Source organism: Nematolebias whitei, chromosome 9, assembly GCF_014905685.2.
Source record: "Nematolebias whitei isolate Nwh7 chromosome 9, NemWhi1, whole genome shotgun sequence".
NCBI classification, from domain to species: domain Eukaryota; kingdom Metazoa; phylum Chordata; class Actinopteri; order Cyprinodontiformes; family Rivulidae; genus Nematolebias; species Nematolebias whitei.
In genome coordinates this window covers 20,439,923-20,454,802 of record NC_056506.1, presented here as the reverse complement: position 1 = coordinate 20,454,802, position 14,880 = coordinate 20,439,923, and the positions used below count along the sequence as shown (strand labels likewise).

At 41.4% G+C, this 14,880-nt stretch overlaps 2 protein-coding genes across 3 annotated transcripts in view; one reads left to right on the top strand and one right to left on the bottom strand.

Moving 5' to 3' along the window:
- chd7 (chromodomain helicase DNA binding protein 7) overlaps positions 1-14,880 on the top strand; it is a 134,013-nt gene that overhangs the window by 69,467 nt on the left and 49,666 nt on the right. For both annotated transcript variants that reach the window (XM_037682118.1, XM_037682117.1), the window contains exons 8-23: positions 541-596; positions 3,159-3,273; positions 3,558-3,641; positions 3,748-3,885; positions 5,600-5,721; positions 6,373-6,616; positions 9,269-9,445; positions 9,682-9,825; positions 9,932-10,030; positions 10,165-10,333; positions 10,436-10,652; positions 11,441-11,636; positions 11,799-11,966; positions 12,099-12,278; positions 12,372-12,482; positions 13,574-13,785. In XM_037682118.1, coding sequence (XP_037538046.1) covers positions 541-596; positions 3,159-3,273; positions 3,558-3,641; positions 3,748-3,885; positions 5,600-5,721; positions 6,373-6,616; positions 9,269-9,445; positions 9,682-9,825; positions 9,932-10,030; positions 10,165-10,333; positions 10,436-10,652; positions 11,441-11,636; positions 11,799-11,966; positions 12,099-12,278; positions 12,372-12,482; positions 13,574-13,785 — 2,432 coding nt within the window. The remainder of the gene's footprint in view (positions 1-540; positions 597-3,158; positions 3,274-3,557; positions 3,642-3,747; positions 3,886-5,599; positions 5,722-6,372; positions 6,617-9,268; positions 9,446-9,681; positions 9,826-9,931; positions 10,031-10,164; positions 10,334-10,435; positions 10,653-11,440; positions 11,637-11,798; positions 11,967-12,098; positions 12,279-12,371; positions 12,483-13,573; positions 13,786-14,880) is intronic.
- ca8 (carbonic anhydrase VIII) overlaps positions 1-14,880 on the bottom strand; it is a 170,745-nt gene that overhangs the window by 138,525 nt on the left and 17,340 nt on the right. The gene's annotated exons all lie outside the window — the stretch shown is intronic.

Here is a 14,880-nt window from a genome sequence, read left to right as displayed (position 1 = left end):
GCCAAGCTAGTGTTTCCTCAGGCAGTGTGTGTGTGCGCGTGTGTGTGATTGATGATTCACGGCAGTACAGTAATAGAAAGATGTGTGTGTCTGTGCGTGTGTGTGTGCGAGCTACAGCTACGTTAGTAGTAGTAAATGGAGTTAGACAGCTTAAAGGGGCTACTGTTTGGGGATTTCTTCTTTAACACATGTATGAAAATTAATGGCTTACCCTAGCAGTCATCTTAGATTATTTGTTAATATTTTACTGTAAAAATAGTTCACGTTCTGACTCAGTCTTCTGTTGTCCTCTTTAAAAGTTGTCCTTTATAACGTATCCAGACTAACAAAGCATTTATCTGTTGAGACATAAATTGAACAAAGCCTTCCTGGGAGCTCGACTCTGTTGACTGACGTGTCTGTGGAACCGTTTGCAGTCTCCTAGTGTGCCACTTCACCAAATTAAACCACATGTTGTATAACAATGACGAGCCACTTCTGCTCTTTCATCAACCCGCTGCTATATTTGATGTGATTATTAACCCTTTTTTTTCTTTTCAGCTGGAGTCAGGGGAGGAAGTGGAGGTGGAGGAGTTCTACGTCAAGTTCAAGGGCTTGTAAGTAGTAGCTAGGTTTTTCTTGGCTCTCCACCTCTTTTGTCTTTCGCAACAGGGCTTTCTCTTTTTTGAGACCCATTTTCAACACACGCACCAGGGTGTCCACTGGTTTTTAAGTGTGAAAAGCCCAGTATATTCAGCCTGAAAGCCTTAATTCAATTTTATTTCTGCTGTGATCGCTCTTATTTCTGCTTCAGATCTATAATACAAGTACAGTCCTGGCAGCCCCTCATATTGCTAAATGCATGAAGATTGCTGTCTGGCAAGGACAGTTCTGGGAACATTTCAAGACAGATAAACAATGTTTAACCTTTCTTTTTTTACCACAAGTCTGAAAAACAGTCACCAGAATATATTTAGTCTTCATGTTATTTATCATAAAGTGTAATGCTCTGCATGGCCAGAAAAAGTCACTATGTGGGTTAGGAGGCAACGAATGGTACATATTTATGACGTGAAAACACATTTAGATAATTAAACTTTAGACTATGTTGCAAGTAGTAACTGAATCTTTTATAATTGCTCAGTGTATCTGCACAAAACCTCAAAGTTAAATTTCCTAATTGACTTTACTGTAAGCTTTAACATCTTGATGTGCCTAATCAGCTCTTCAAATCCTTAATACTGTTTATTTTAACATAATAGTTGTATAGTTTTTATTGGGAGTGCTGGTGCAGAGGTTAGATAAGTTGGGCCTGTGATTGGAAGATCGCTGGTTCAACTCCCGGTACCAACATCAAAAATGTGGGTAGGAAAGGTGAAGCAGCCACACCTGCCTCCACTCTCATTTGCCCCACTCTGAGCCCTTGAGCAAGGCCCTTAACCCCCACCACCTGCTCCCCCGGGCGCCCTAGATAGCAGCTCTCTGCTCCACTCAGAGGGCTGTGGTAGCTCGGTGGTCTGTGGTTGCGTCAGGAAGGACATCCAACGTAAAAACAATCGCCACGTCTTCATGCGAGTTAGTTCACTGTGGCGACCTCTGAAGAAGAGAGCAGCCGAAAGAAAAAAAGTTGTATAGTTTTTATCAATAACAGAATTTGGAAATAGTTTCATAGTAGGGATGTGCGATATGGCATAAAATTCATATCACGATATGTATTGTGATGGGTGGCGATAACGATATATATCATGATATGTTTTTGGTATAAAACTTGATATAGGAATGGGGGGAAAAAAAGCATAGGGTGTAATTCTGCCATCATTTATTTTAAAAACTGCTATGCCGCAAAATAATCTCAATTAAGAAAATTCCACTACTAGGTCCAGAGAGTTTTTAACTAATGAACAAATCAAGTATTAGGCTTCTTTCTTGTAGTGCAAAACAGTGCAAAATATATCAAATGTAGTTGTAGCCATATGTTTTAACCAAAAAAATATGTTGTTAACTCAACAGTTTCCAGACTCCTCACTTAAGAAATGAACAGCAACAGAGCAGCATTTAGTGCACTGCACACTGAAATCACTTAACAAGACTAAAATTCAACATCTCGCTGTCATTTGTTAGAGTCTAAAGATTGTTGGCCAAGAACGCCAGCTTGTCCACAGTCTCTGGCTTTAACAGAGACTGGTGGCATGAAACAATGTTGCCGCCAGTGCTAAATGCCCTTTCTGAAGGGGCACTCGTGGCTGGAATGTAAAGTTATTGCTTGCCATGCCTCGACATTCTTGGAAAATTAGCCTGGTGCAGTCTCCACCAGTCCAGTGGGTCAGTTTCTGACAGACGAAGGTTTGGCTTCAAAAGCAAAGGAGGGGTTCCTCCAGTGGGTGTTTCCTTCTGCTTTAAGGAGAGCTGACACAAAATGGCGACCAGTTTCCTCTGTGGCTTTGACCAGAGAGGGTCTCGCAGTAAAATCATACAACGCAGCGTTCTTTTCACAGATCAGAGAGCAGGTTTAGCACTTTTTATTTAGCACAAACGCACTCTCTAAAGCTGAACGCTTGAACTTTTGACGGAACACAGTGTTTTGTGCATGCGTCCAAATACGACAAGCCGGCTGTAGTTGGTGTGAAGCTTTGTTACTTAGCGCTCAAAGAAAATGGACTTTAACACCATTTACGCAGTTTTCAACTCAAAACAAACGTAACGATTAAATCTGAAAACTCTGATTTTACATCAGACACAGCGTTACTGCGGTTAGCCGGTAGAAGACAGATCTCTATCGTAGACTAAATGTCTACTGTTTCTACCGTGCACTGTATATATCACGCATTCCTACTGCACAGATATTGAATTTCAGGTTTCAGACTGAATTTCTAGTTGTTTGTTCTTGTTGCTAATGTAATTGCCTAAACTTTTATAAATTACTCTCATTCAGAGCTCCTTATGTTTAAAATAAAATAAAACTACAAATCCACTTTAAAGCACCTATCAATGTATGACTATTTATGCCCATATCATATTTTACCTCATTAGTGTTAATTATCTGTTCTCCTTTCACCAGTTTAAAAACATCTATCATTCACCTTCAGTAAAGTATGAACTCCATGCGTTGTGTTCGCCTCAACGACAAGCAAGCTATAAAATATTGACTTGGAAGTGTTTCTTTCGTTCTTTTGTTTCAGTTCCTACCTCCACTGTCGCTGGGCAGAGCTGGAGGAGCTGGAAAAGGATAAGAGAATACACCAGAAGATCAAAAGGTTTAGGGCCAAACAGCAACTTAACACCTTTATAACGGAGGTAGGAACTGATCTTTGTGCTTCCATCTGCTCCTGACCCGACTCTGTGGGGAAGGAGCATCTTCAAAGGGTTGGATGAGTTGGTTGACGCCAACGTTTTAAACCAAAAGCAGCAAAGTTTTGAGTTTTAGGATGACTAAACATGATTGTTTCATCCGTCGTTCATTTTCTTTAAACAATTTACCTCTTAATATAGACAAACGGTTGCACTTTTATTTTGCTCTGTAGATTAAATAGAAACCTATTGACTAATAATAAAACTTCCCTGTTTTGTTTTTTTCACAGATGGATGATGAGCCTTTTAACCCGGATTATGTGGAGGTGGACCGTGTCCTGGATGTTTCAGAGAGCGCAGATGAAAACGGAGAGGTGCTTTGATCTTCTCCTTCTTTGGGTTGAACCCCTCCGATCCCCTTTTCTCTCTCACAACAAGCACAGGTTTACCAGCGCTGTGTTTCTGTGTGCTTGTGCGCAGACGGTGACCTTATATTTAGTGAAATGGTGCAGTTTGCCTTACGAAGACGCCACCTGGGAGCTGAAGGCAGACATCGACCAGTCCAAGATTGATGAATACGAGCGCATCGCAGCACGCACGCCCAACACTAACAGAGTGGTGAGTATCTGGAGAAGCTCTCTGGGTGCCGTTTGTCTCCCAACCTCCTCCCGGTAGGCGTGTACATGTGTTTTTGTGTGTGTTGGCCTGCAGCCTGTTCCTTCCTCCTCCAGATTTACAGCTCTTTTAACTGGTCTCCACAGGGCCACGTTCTTGTGGTCTTACACACACACAAAGGCACACACGCCCTGCTCTTGTGGCCAGGCCAAACCACTAACAATATGTTTAATGCTGAACAGAAGCAGCTGACTGGCTGTGGTGTTTTCCTCCATCACTCCCTTTTTATCCCTCTGTCCATCTATTTAGCGACTGCCTACTGTTTCTCCTCAAGGCCGATATTAGAAGTACTCCATCAGAGCGGAGACACCCGGAAGCAGATTTATTTAAGCTCTTCTCAGTGCTCTGCTCTAGGGATGGTCATTTAGGCTGTTGCAGTAGGCATTCGTTTTACTCAGTTTTCTCAAACTGGTTCTATAAAACTGCTGAAAGACCTGAAAGAGTGGAATTAAAAAGTTGAGCAAATGGACATTTGCTCTCCTCAGTAACCTCAAGTGCTGCTCACAAAATCTTTGCATGACGTGAATCAGCTTTCTCCTTCATGTAAATAAAGTCTGTCTTTGAAAAAGTAAAAAAATAAAACAAAACACCTTGATCTTCTCAGAAAGTTTGCACTAAAAATAATTTATCTTAACTTTTTATGCTGCAATTCTATCCAGTTAGCTGCTAATCAAACTCATAAAAATAATAATTGGTTAGTTATTCTAACAAAGTTAAGTCAGGTCATCTGGACAGTTTCTTTTGTTGTTGTTAAGACGTTTAGTCCTTCATCCAAAGGACTTCATCAGTCCGAGGAGCTACAACAAACTCAGTCCCACAAGCAGCACACTCACTTAGTGGGCCAACCAGTTTGATGGTGATCAGATGGTTTCTGGGGCCCGCCCTCTCCCCTATCAATTCCTCTGAGGCAGCCATAGCCAAAGTGGTTCAAAACATCAAAGCTGCTTGTGGGACTCAGTTTGTTTGTGGCTCCTCAGACTGATGAAGTCCTTTGGATGAAGGGCGAAACGTTTCAACAAAAAAAAGAAACCGTCCAGATGACCTGTCTGAACTTTGCTGGATTTTTATTACCTGGATTATTGAGCATTAACTTTGATGTTAATTATTATAATTCACAAGTTTTATTGTTGCTGGTTTATCTTGTAATGAAGAAACAAAAGCTACAACAAGTTGTGAAAATTTGTCCTGAAGTGTGTTTTTTGTTTTGCTGTAAGATTTTATGATCTTAATGTTTGTCCAGTTTGGTGTCTGAGTCATTGTACTAGTGCTGTTTTAAACTACAGTCCACCTGTACCACCTAGCTGTGCGTAAAGGCTATTTTTAATTACCGGTAGTTTTTTTTATTTTATTTTATTACCAATTTACGCCAAAAGTCATTTGTGAGGTTACACATAAAGTTTGTATGTCATTAAATTTTATGATGCAAATGAAAGCTGGAAATAAGATTTTGAGTGACTGGAACCTAACGTTCCTGTAAATACAGCAGATAACTAGTTGCTCATACAGTCATCAACTGAGTGAGCTTTTCCACATAGCCACGAAACCTAATTTGAACCCATGTTGCCCCAATTTCAACATTCTCACACTGAAGATTCAGCTGGGATTAATAAGCCTCTCTGCAGTTTAACGACCCTGTGTTATTTCTGCTTGTGTCAAGGATCGGCCTTCTGCAGCCGACTGGAAAAAGCTGGAGAGCTCCAGAGAGTACAGGAATGGCAATGCACTCAGGGAATACCAGCTCGAAGGCCTCAACTGGCTAACTTTCAACTGGTACAACTCGTAAGTCACCACTAATATTTTGTAAGAAATATTCCCCAACTGCTACTTTCATGTTGAGCATGTAAGAACACTTCATTTACTTCTCTTAAGTGGGTGTTTAAGTTAACACTAAGAGGCTATGTGCTGCATTGCTGTTTTAAGTTTTCCCACTGGCACCATCCATGTATGAAATGTTTGCTCTGACGGTGCTTTAGGAGTCTTTAGGCAAGAAACTCTTAGGAAGAATTAAATTAAAATTGGTTTATTGGGTCTGTTTGTGCTTGTGTTTTGTTTAAAGGGTGATTTTTTTTCTGGTCAAAGATTCTGGTCAAATTGCAGAGGATGACAAACTTTTCCAGAATAATATTACCAGGAATTTTTCCGACTTGTGTCCCACATTTTTCTCATTAGGTCACTGCAGTGGAAAACAAACTGACGTGCCCCTTTTGGAAAATCAGTGTTAATAAACCAGGAGGGAAAAATGTTAGTTTATAGAGGCCCGATGAGCCCAGTCGTGTAAAAGTCCTGGAATTTAACATCAGGGCCTCAGTGTACACACAGTTCCTGACTTGAAAGCATAAAAGACTTTTAACAGTTTAGTGAGGGTAAATATAAAGAATGTAAAATCCGTCTGTTTCAGCCTCTCGTTCTGTCCACATTTATCTTCTGCAGACGTAACTGTATCCTGGCTGATGAAATGGGGCTTGGGAAGACCATCCAGTCCATCACATTCCTATATGAGATACACATGAAGGACATTGAAGGGCCATTCCTGATCATCGCCCCTCTCTCCACCATCCCCAATTGGGAGAGGGAGTTCAGGACCTGGACAGACCTCAACGTTGTGGTCTACCATGGCAGCCAGGCCAGCCGGAAAACCATTCAGGCCTACGAGATGTACTACAGAGATGCACAGGTGAAAATTAATGGCATACCACTGCTTGACTCACTTTATACTGAATCTTTTACTCTGACTGTGTGGCACATAAGATAAGAGTCGTGCAGAAACGTGTGACCCTGTCAGCAAATCTGAACACCTCCTCAGTTCGAGGAACTCTTGAACTATCTGAAGATGGTCGGGTCTCCTTTGCCTCTTAAGCTCTTTAACGTCCTCCAGCTGTTAGCTATTATATTTTAATCTTCCATTCAGTGCTTCAAACATCTCTTAGTATAACCTTTGCTACAGCGAGCCTGGAAGAAAATAAGCTGTAGTAGCGGTGCAGTTGTTCTGTGTTTCTAATCTGGGCTGGGGTAATCTTGAGGTTGTGAAGAAGGAATGCTGTGTATTTTTAATAATATTTACTATATTCACTATGAACTGTAAAGTAGGCATTTCTATGCAGATGTGCACAGACTTTGGTTATCACCCGCTGCCAAATGCAAAGGCGCAGTTTGCTTATATTTGTGTGTGTTTGTCCTGCTAGTAGCAAAATATGATGCACCACTGATGTTTAATGAAGTTTTATGAAACTCAAAGTAATCATTGGATGTACATCTACAACTTATTACTTTTTGGAGTCAGTTCCATTCAAGATGGCTGCCACAGCAAAAACAAAAAAGCAAAACTTGAAAATATAAAAATAGCTGTAGCTCAACCCATTTTACAGATAAGGAGCTAAAATTTGGTGTAGTAGAAGCTACGAGTCATGTTCACATCAGTACAGGGCTAACAGATTTCACAGGAAATTGCACATTTACAAGATTTGACTACAGAAGCTACAGCTCAGTCTCTCCTCATCTCAAGATGATTTTAGTCTAAAATTGGCATGAGAGGTGGAGAGCGACATGCATTCCTTCAAGGATTCAAGGACCGTATATGGGTATTTATGTAGGGGATGCATATACCGTATTTTCTGCCGTACATGTCGCTCCTCCCCATAAGTCGCATCAGTCCATATTTGTTTATTAAAGTGGAAAAATCCATAAATATGTCACTTCGCCGTATACGTCGCATCTGTTAGGCGTCGCGTTTGTTACGTGTCCCCGCTGACAACCCAGAAATGTGGGCCGGTGTTGTGACAAAATTCAATTGGTAGCCGCGGGAGCGTGCACAGAGGACTTTAACAAGAATTTAACAAGATTAACACTTAAAAACATTTATTTGTTTGCTCAAAATTATAGTAAATGTGTGTCTCAGTCTAACTTTTGCTTAATAAATGCACTTTATCAGTCAAATCTGCTGCATTTCAAAAGTATTCGCTGCCTCGGTGCTCAGGAAGCGTGCAGACAGAGAGGAAATCAGGAAGGAGGAACGCTGCGCATTTCTTCGAAATTTAAAAAGATAAGCGCCTAACACAATTATTTGTTTGTTCGACATTATAGTAAAAGTGTTTCTCAGTTGAACTTTTACTTGATAAATGCACTTCAATGGTCAAATCGGCTTCATTTTGTCGGGGCGGCGCAGCGAAATGAAGCTGCTTTGACTGTTACACCAGGTGAGCTGGACGAAGGTGGCAGGCTGTGGCAAGCCGATTGTGTCATTAATAGTCGCTTTTACATATTACGTGACACAATGGCATGCCATACTGCTCGAGTGCCATCTAGTGGCTGAAAATGGTAGTGTTAAATATTTTCATTGTCAGAATGGTTGAAATTGGTCATATCTCAGCTAAAAATTGGTTTATAAATATGGGAAAAAATACATAAATACATCACTTTGGTATATAAGTCACAGGGCATGCAAATTGTGCAAAAAAAAAAAAAAAGCTACTTATAGGCCAAAAAAACGGTGTGTGTATGTATATATAATTAATTAATTGTATTATAATTTTTATGGAACGGGTATTTTGTAGAGTTCAAGAATTTAAATATAGGAAAATTTCAGCAATGACACAAATTGTATTATGTTGTCTCGCTATTATGTCTAAAATGCAAAATAATCTAAATGTATAGGAATTAATTTGACTGATGATATGTCCATGTACAACACCGCATCGACTGAGGGTTACCCAAAATACCGAGAGCATATTTTGCCCTTGTAAAACAGCTCTTTGTGTTGTCAAGAGTTAGCAGGATTGTGTGTGTGGGATCCACAGCACTAAACTTTTATGTCAGGTTGAGTACTCAACGGGTTTGTTGTATTCACCCAACAATCAGTCTTATAATTATTCCTAAAATCTCTTGAAACTGAATTGCAGGAGTCATTGTTGGTGTTTTCAAGCACTTCAATTATACTCAAATGACTGAGTGGGGTAGAGGTACAGTGCAAGCTGCTGTGGTCGAGTGAGCCACAAAGTTAATGAGGGAGCTACAACAGTGTGAACAAAGCAGTCAGTGGAGCTCAAACCAAAATTAGCTACAACCTAAAAAGTTCCTCTTAATTCAATATTCAGTTGTTGTTGTTTTTTTAACGAACGGTACAGCTGTTGAGTCTTTGTGTTGCTTACACGAGTATAATTCTTGGTTTCTACTTTAAATTTCTGTAGCTGCTGTGGCTCTGAGTGAATAATTGTTCTTGAGCTGGAGGTGTTTGTTTTGAAGGTTCACAGGGTTGGGTAATAATTGAGGGTGTTGTTTTTTCCCAGCTGACCTTCATGCTTATTTGCTACCTCTTTATACGTCGTTGCAGGGTAAGGTAATAAAGGGAGTGTATCGCTTCCACGCGGTGATAACAACATTCGAGATGATTCTGGCTGACTGTCCGGAGCTTCGCAGCATCCCATGGCGCTGTGTGGTGATTGACGAAGCCCACCGTCTCAAAAACCGAAACTGCAAACTACTGGAGGGACTGAAAATGATGGATATGGTGAGTCTTTTATATTTGTAATGTGTCTGCGAGAGCACCAAATATCAAGCTTTTTAGAAACGCTTGTTTTTTTTGTAGGATTTCTTGTAGAAGTTTTGTTGACACTTTTATAAAAGCTAAATAATTAGTCCAGTGTCTGCGCTTTGATTTTATTTTCCCACTCTCCGTTCCTTTCACCGTTTAAGTTCTGAAGCATCATCTGGTTTTAATTTTCGTTCTCTTGTTTTCTCCTTCAGGAGCATAAAGTTTTGTTGACAGGAACTCCTCTTCAGAACACAGTGGAGGAGCTCTTTAGCTTACTCAACTTCCTGGAACCTGAGAGATTCCCATCTGAACAGACATTCATGACTGAATTTGGAGACCTAAAGACTGAAGAACAGGTAACGGGACTTACCTGACCAGTGTCTTGGAAATGAGGGAAGGGAACACGGGACATACTTTAACCTATCAGTTTTCATACAGTAACATTTATTTTGGGTGTTTCAGGTCCAGAAACTGCAAGGCATCCTGAAGCCCATGATGCTGAGAAGACTGAAGGAGGACGTGGAGAAGAACCTGGCCCCCAAAGAGGAGACCATCATTGAGGTATTATCCCAGAGCTCAGAGGGGTCTAAAAAGGTTCCCTCTTATAGGAGTGATGGACTCGTTTGTTTTTGGCAAACTCGACAGCATGTGGTCACACTGTGTACAAGTGTGTCCTCTTCTGTTGTCTTTATTAGGTGGAGTTGACCAACATCCAGAAGAAATACTACCGAGCAATTCTGGAAAAGAATTTCTCATTCCTGTCCAAAGGAGGATCAGGAGGAGGCGGAGGATCCAGTGTCCCCAACCTCCTCAACACCATGATGGAGTTGAGGAAATGCTGCAACCACCCCTACCTCATTAATGGTGCAAACTTCCTTCTATCAAAAGTACAGCTCACATACCATTAAACCAGTGTTCTGTTTTAACATTTCACGTTTGTTTGTTTTTTTAATTGTGTGTGTGCAGGAGCGGAGGAGAAGATCATTGAGGAGTTCAGGGACTCTCATGGGGGCAGGACGGACATGCCTGAAATGGGTCTTCAGGCTATGATCCAGGCAGCTGGTAAACTGGTGCTCATTGACAAGCTGCTGCCCAAACTGAAAGCTGGTGGGCACAGAGTGTTGATTTTTAGTCAGATGGTTCGTTGTCTGGATATTCTGGAGGACTACCTCATCCAAAAACGGTAAGATAAACAAATGTATGTAGAATGACAGCATGGTTCAGTCACAGGACAGTTGTTGATTCCTTCAACCAAATGTAATAACCCATTGTTTATATAAAAATACATTTAAGTAGGGGCAACTTGTTTAATACTAAGACTACTTGCAAGCAGAAATGTGTAAGATAAGATGAGACAGAACTTTATTGATCCTGCATGGATGTGTTAGATTTAACTGGGAATGCACCATTAGATGTTAAGTGACACTGTAGTTCATGATTGTTCAACTGGCGGCCCGTGGACCAAATCATGCCCACAGTTGATCTCAGTTCAGCCCACCAGTGGGTTCATTTTTAAACAAAACTAGATTTTAAACTGTAGAACAAACTTATTTAATGACAATAACTGCTGGGTGTCCAGCCCCTGAGCAGTTTAGTTGAATAACCCTGCTCTAGTTAATAACAGGCATTCTGCTTGTTGCTCTGACTTGTCTAGAATTTACTTTAATGTATGTATTTGTTCACTGACCTTTGAAGAAATTGCAGGATGTGTTGAGTTTGCTGCTTGTGTTTTACCATCTTGAACTGAATATGCAGATTAAGCAACGTCAGAATCAAAAAGTAACAAAACTTTTCTGCAGTGAGTTGAGTCGTAAAAAAACGGACCTGCATTTGATTGTGTTCATTTTAGCCGATCTCAATCTAATCATGATATGACCCGTCGCTACATACAGCTTTAAAGTCCCAGTTTTTAAATATTTTGTGCATAAACACAAGTTTAAAGAATGTAATTCACGTCTCCTCCCTCTACAGATATTTCTATGAGCGGATAGACGGCAGAGTTCGTGGGAACCTGCGACAAGCAGCCATCGACAGGTTCTCCAGACCAGACTCGGACCGTTTTGTCTTCCTGTTGTGTACAAGAGCTGGTGGGCTCGGCATCAACTTGACTGCAGCTGATACATGCATCATTTTTGACTCTGACTGGAACCCTCAGAACGACCTACAGGTACACGCGTCATGATACAGAATGTGCTTTGCTCTGCTAAACTAAATTATTAGTCTTCAGCTTTTATTGGACCCATCTAGATGGAAATGCTCGAAGTAAACGGAAAACACAATTAATTGTAAAAGAAAGTGTCTCTGAAGTTTCGATGGCTTGTTTTACCAGGCGCAGGCGAGGTGCCACCGTATCGGCCAGTCCAAGTCCGTCAAGATCTACCGTCTGATTACGAGGAACAGCTATGAGAGGGAGATGTTTGACAAGGCCAGTCTGAAGCTGGGGCTTGATAAGGCCGTTCTTCAGAGCATGAGTGGACGAGAGAACGCAAACAGCGGGGTGAGTGTCACCACACTGCTTTTGAAATAAGGTGCTGGTCTTGTACGCACATGATGTTCTTAAACCTTTTTGGTGTCGCACTTGATTTCTTTTGAAATACAAATAAAGTAAATCTCCTGAGTTGTTGTTTAGGTCCAGCAGTTATCCAAAAAGGAGATAGAGGACCTACTGAGAAAGGGTGCCTATGGAGCTCTAATGGACGAGGAAGACGAAGGCTCCAAATTCTGCGAAGAAGATATCGACCAGATTCTGCAGAGACGAACCCACACCATTACTATTGAATCAGAGGGAAAGGGCTCTACTTTTGCTAAGGTGCACAAACTTACTTTAACACAGCATCTGTTCTCGTTGTTCACACAGTTTTCCATGGATTGTGCCTTTCTGAATGTTTTGTTCTGTTCACAGGCCAGTTTTGTTGCGACAGGAAACCGAACAGACATTTCCCTGGAGGATCCAGACTTCTGGCAGAAATGGGCCAAGAAGGCTGAGCTGGACATGGATGCCATCAACGGCCGGGTACTAAGCACACACAAACCCACACGTTTGCATTTTGTTAACGCGAGGGCCTGTGATCTGAAACCCTTCAAAGAAGTTGTGATGAATACAGAAAAGCGGAGAGAAGCGCACCTCCTTGTATTTACTTTGCTGCACACAAAGCTCTGTAATTTGTGAGTGCTATCATCACATCCAAGGACGAAAAACGAGAGACAAACTGGGAGGGAGAGACTGAAAGGACGGGGAGGGGGGGCGCACAGAGAGAGGAAGAGGGAGATTAATATTGACAGTAGGGAATCTCCTCTCTTCCTTAATTACCCATGTTTCCCTGCTCTTGTGTGTGTGTATTTGAGCGAGAGAGAGTAAGCTGCTTAGCTCCACTTAACAGAGCGCAGATGCCTGGAGGGTACAGAGATATCACTTAGGCTCACACATACACACAGAGAAACGCAACCTACATGCACATAAAGTGTTTCGCTTACTGTTATCTTTGTTTTCCTGCTTTACTTTACTCTATAAAATGTTTCTTTGGGTATTTCTTGCTTCTCTCTTCAACCTCTCTGATTCTGTTTTGGAGAAGCCCTCCATTTAAACACTTAATCCAGCTCTACAAACATGAATACAAGCCATTCCCCTGAGATTTCTCATTGTGCGACGTTAAAATGGAAATGACTGCAGCTATGTGATAATTGTGGAACTAACTACTGCCCTGTTTGGACATATTAATGGGGCTGCAACGAAGTGAAAAAATCTAATTAATTAAACAAAAAATGTAATTCATTAGACAACATAATTAATGCCAGTTCATGTTTGAGCTAGACTGCAAATTTCTCAATATCAGGAACAAAGAGCATAACGAAATATCCAATTAATCAGGTTTGGTCCTGAAGATGCCATGTTTTGTAGAGTGCACACGAGTCAGGAGTCATGTTGTACAAGAAATGTACAAATAGGCCATTTCAGAGGAATACAACAGAAGGTACTTTGCATATAGTCAAGAGTGGATTTCCACCCATCTGTGCTTGTCCAAATAAGGGACATATACCAGAATGACAGAACGTCTCTGCTTTAAAGCACTCCGTCAAAAACAATTTCTATGAATTCATCTCCAGAACACGCTGGTCATTGACACACCGAGGGTGCGAAAGCAGACTCGACACTACAGCAGTGTCAAAGAGGATGAGATGCTCGAGTTCTCTGAGCTGGAGAGTGACGATGACGAGCCCAGCAAGCCCTCCACTAAACAACGACGGCCTCAAGACAAAGTCCAGGGCTACCCTCGATCCGAGTGCTTCAGGGTGGAGAAGAACCTGCTTGTCTACGGGTCAGTGCCACTTTTATATTTATTGATTTATGCTGGACTATTAACTTGGAGTATAAAAATTGTAGAATTTATGCTTTTAGAAAGTGGTTTCGGCTTCATGCACATATGAATGCTTCCAAGCAGCAAGCTTTGCAACATGCAAGGGGTTGTTGGAGGCCGAGATGGGGTAGAGGTGGGGCAGCCGATTTGGGACCAGAAGTTGCAGTTCGACTCCCAGCCTTTCCCACATGTCGTGGTGTCTCTGATCAAGACACCTACCATCTTTTCCGCCGTAAACGCCGCTCCGCCCTATAAGTCGCATCAGTCCATATTTGTCTAATAAAGTTGAAAAATCTATAAATTTGTCGCTTCGCCGTATATGTTGCATTTATTATGCGTCACCGCTGATGCGTCGCATTTGTTGCGTGTCACCGCTGACGTCCCAGAAATGTGGCCCAGTGTTGTGCCAAAAATCAATTGGCTGCCAAATGGCGGCTGCTGGGGCGTGCATGGGAGGACTTTAACAAAAATTTAACAAGAATAACACTTAAAAACAATTGTTTGTTTGCTCAAAATTATAGTAAAGGTGTGTCTCAGTATAACGTTTGGCTAATTAAAGGACTTTAACGGTCAAATCAGCTGTATTTCAAAAGTGTTTGCTGCCTCGGTGCTCCAGGAGCGCGCAGGGGGAGGAAAAAAAATGGAGGAACTCTGTGCATTTCTTCAAAATTTAACAAGATAAGCACCTAAAACAATTATTTGTTTGCTTGAAATTATAGCAAAGGTGTCTCAGTTGAACTTTTACTTAATAAATGCACTTGAATTGTCAAATTAGCAGCATTTCACCGGGGCGGTGCAGCTGGTTTGACCATAGATATAAACACTAGATACAGCATTGACCGCTATCGCCTGTTGGTGCTGACGAGCTGTAGGGCCGCCATCTTGAAACGGTCGACCGCTCCACTCAATGTAACCTGTTTGACAGGAGCAATGAAGTATCTGCGCTTTTAATTAGTCAGAGCTAAATACTAAACTCATTCTCACGATTTTTTCCTCTGGAAATCTCAGGAGTACAGCCATTAAAGCTGAACACATGGTTCAGTGTATTTAAATATT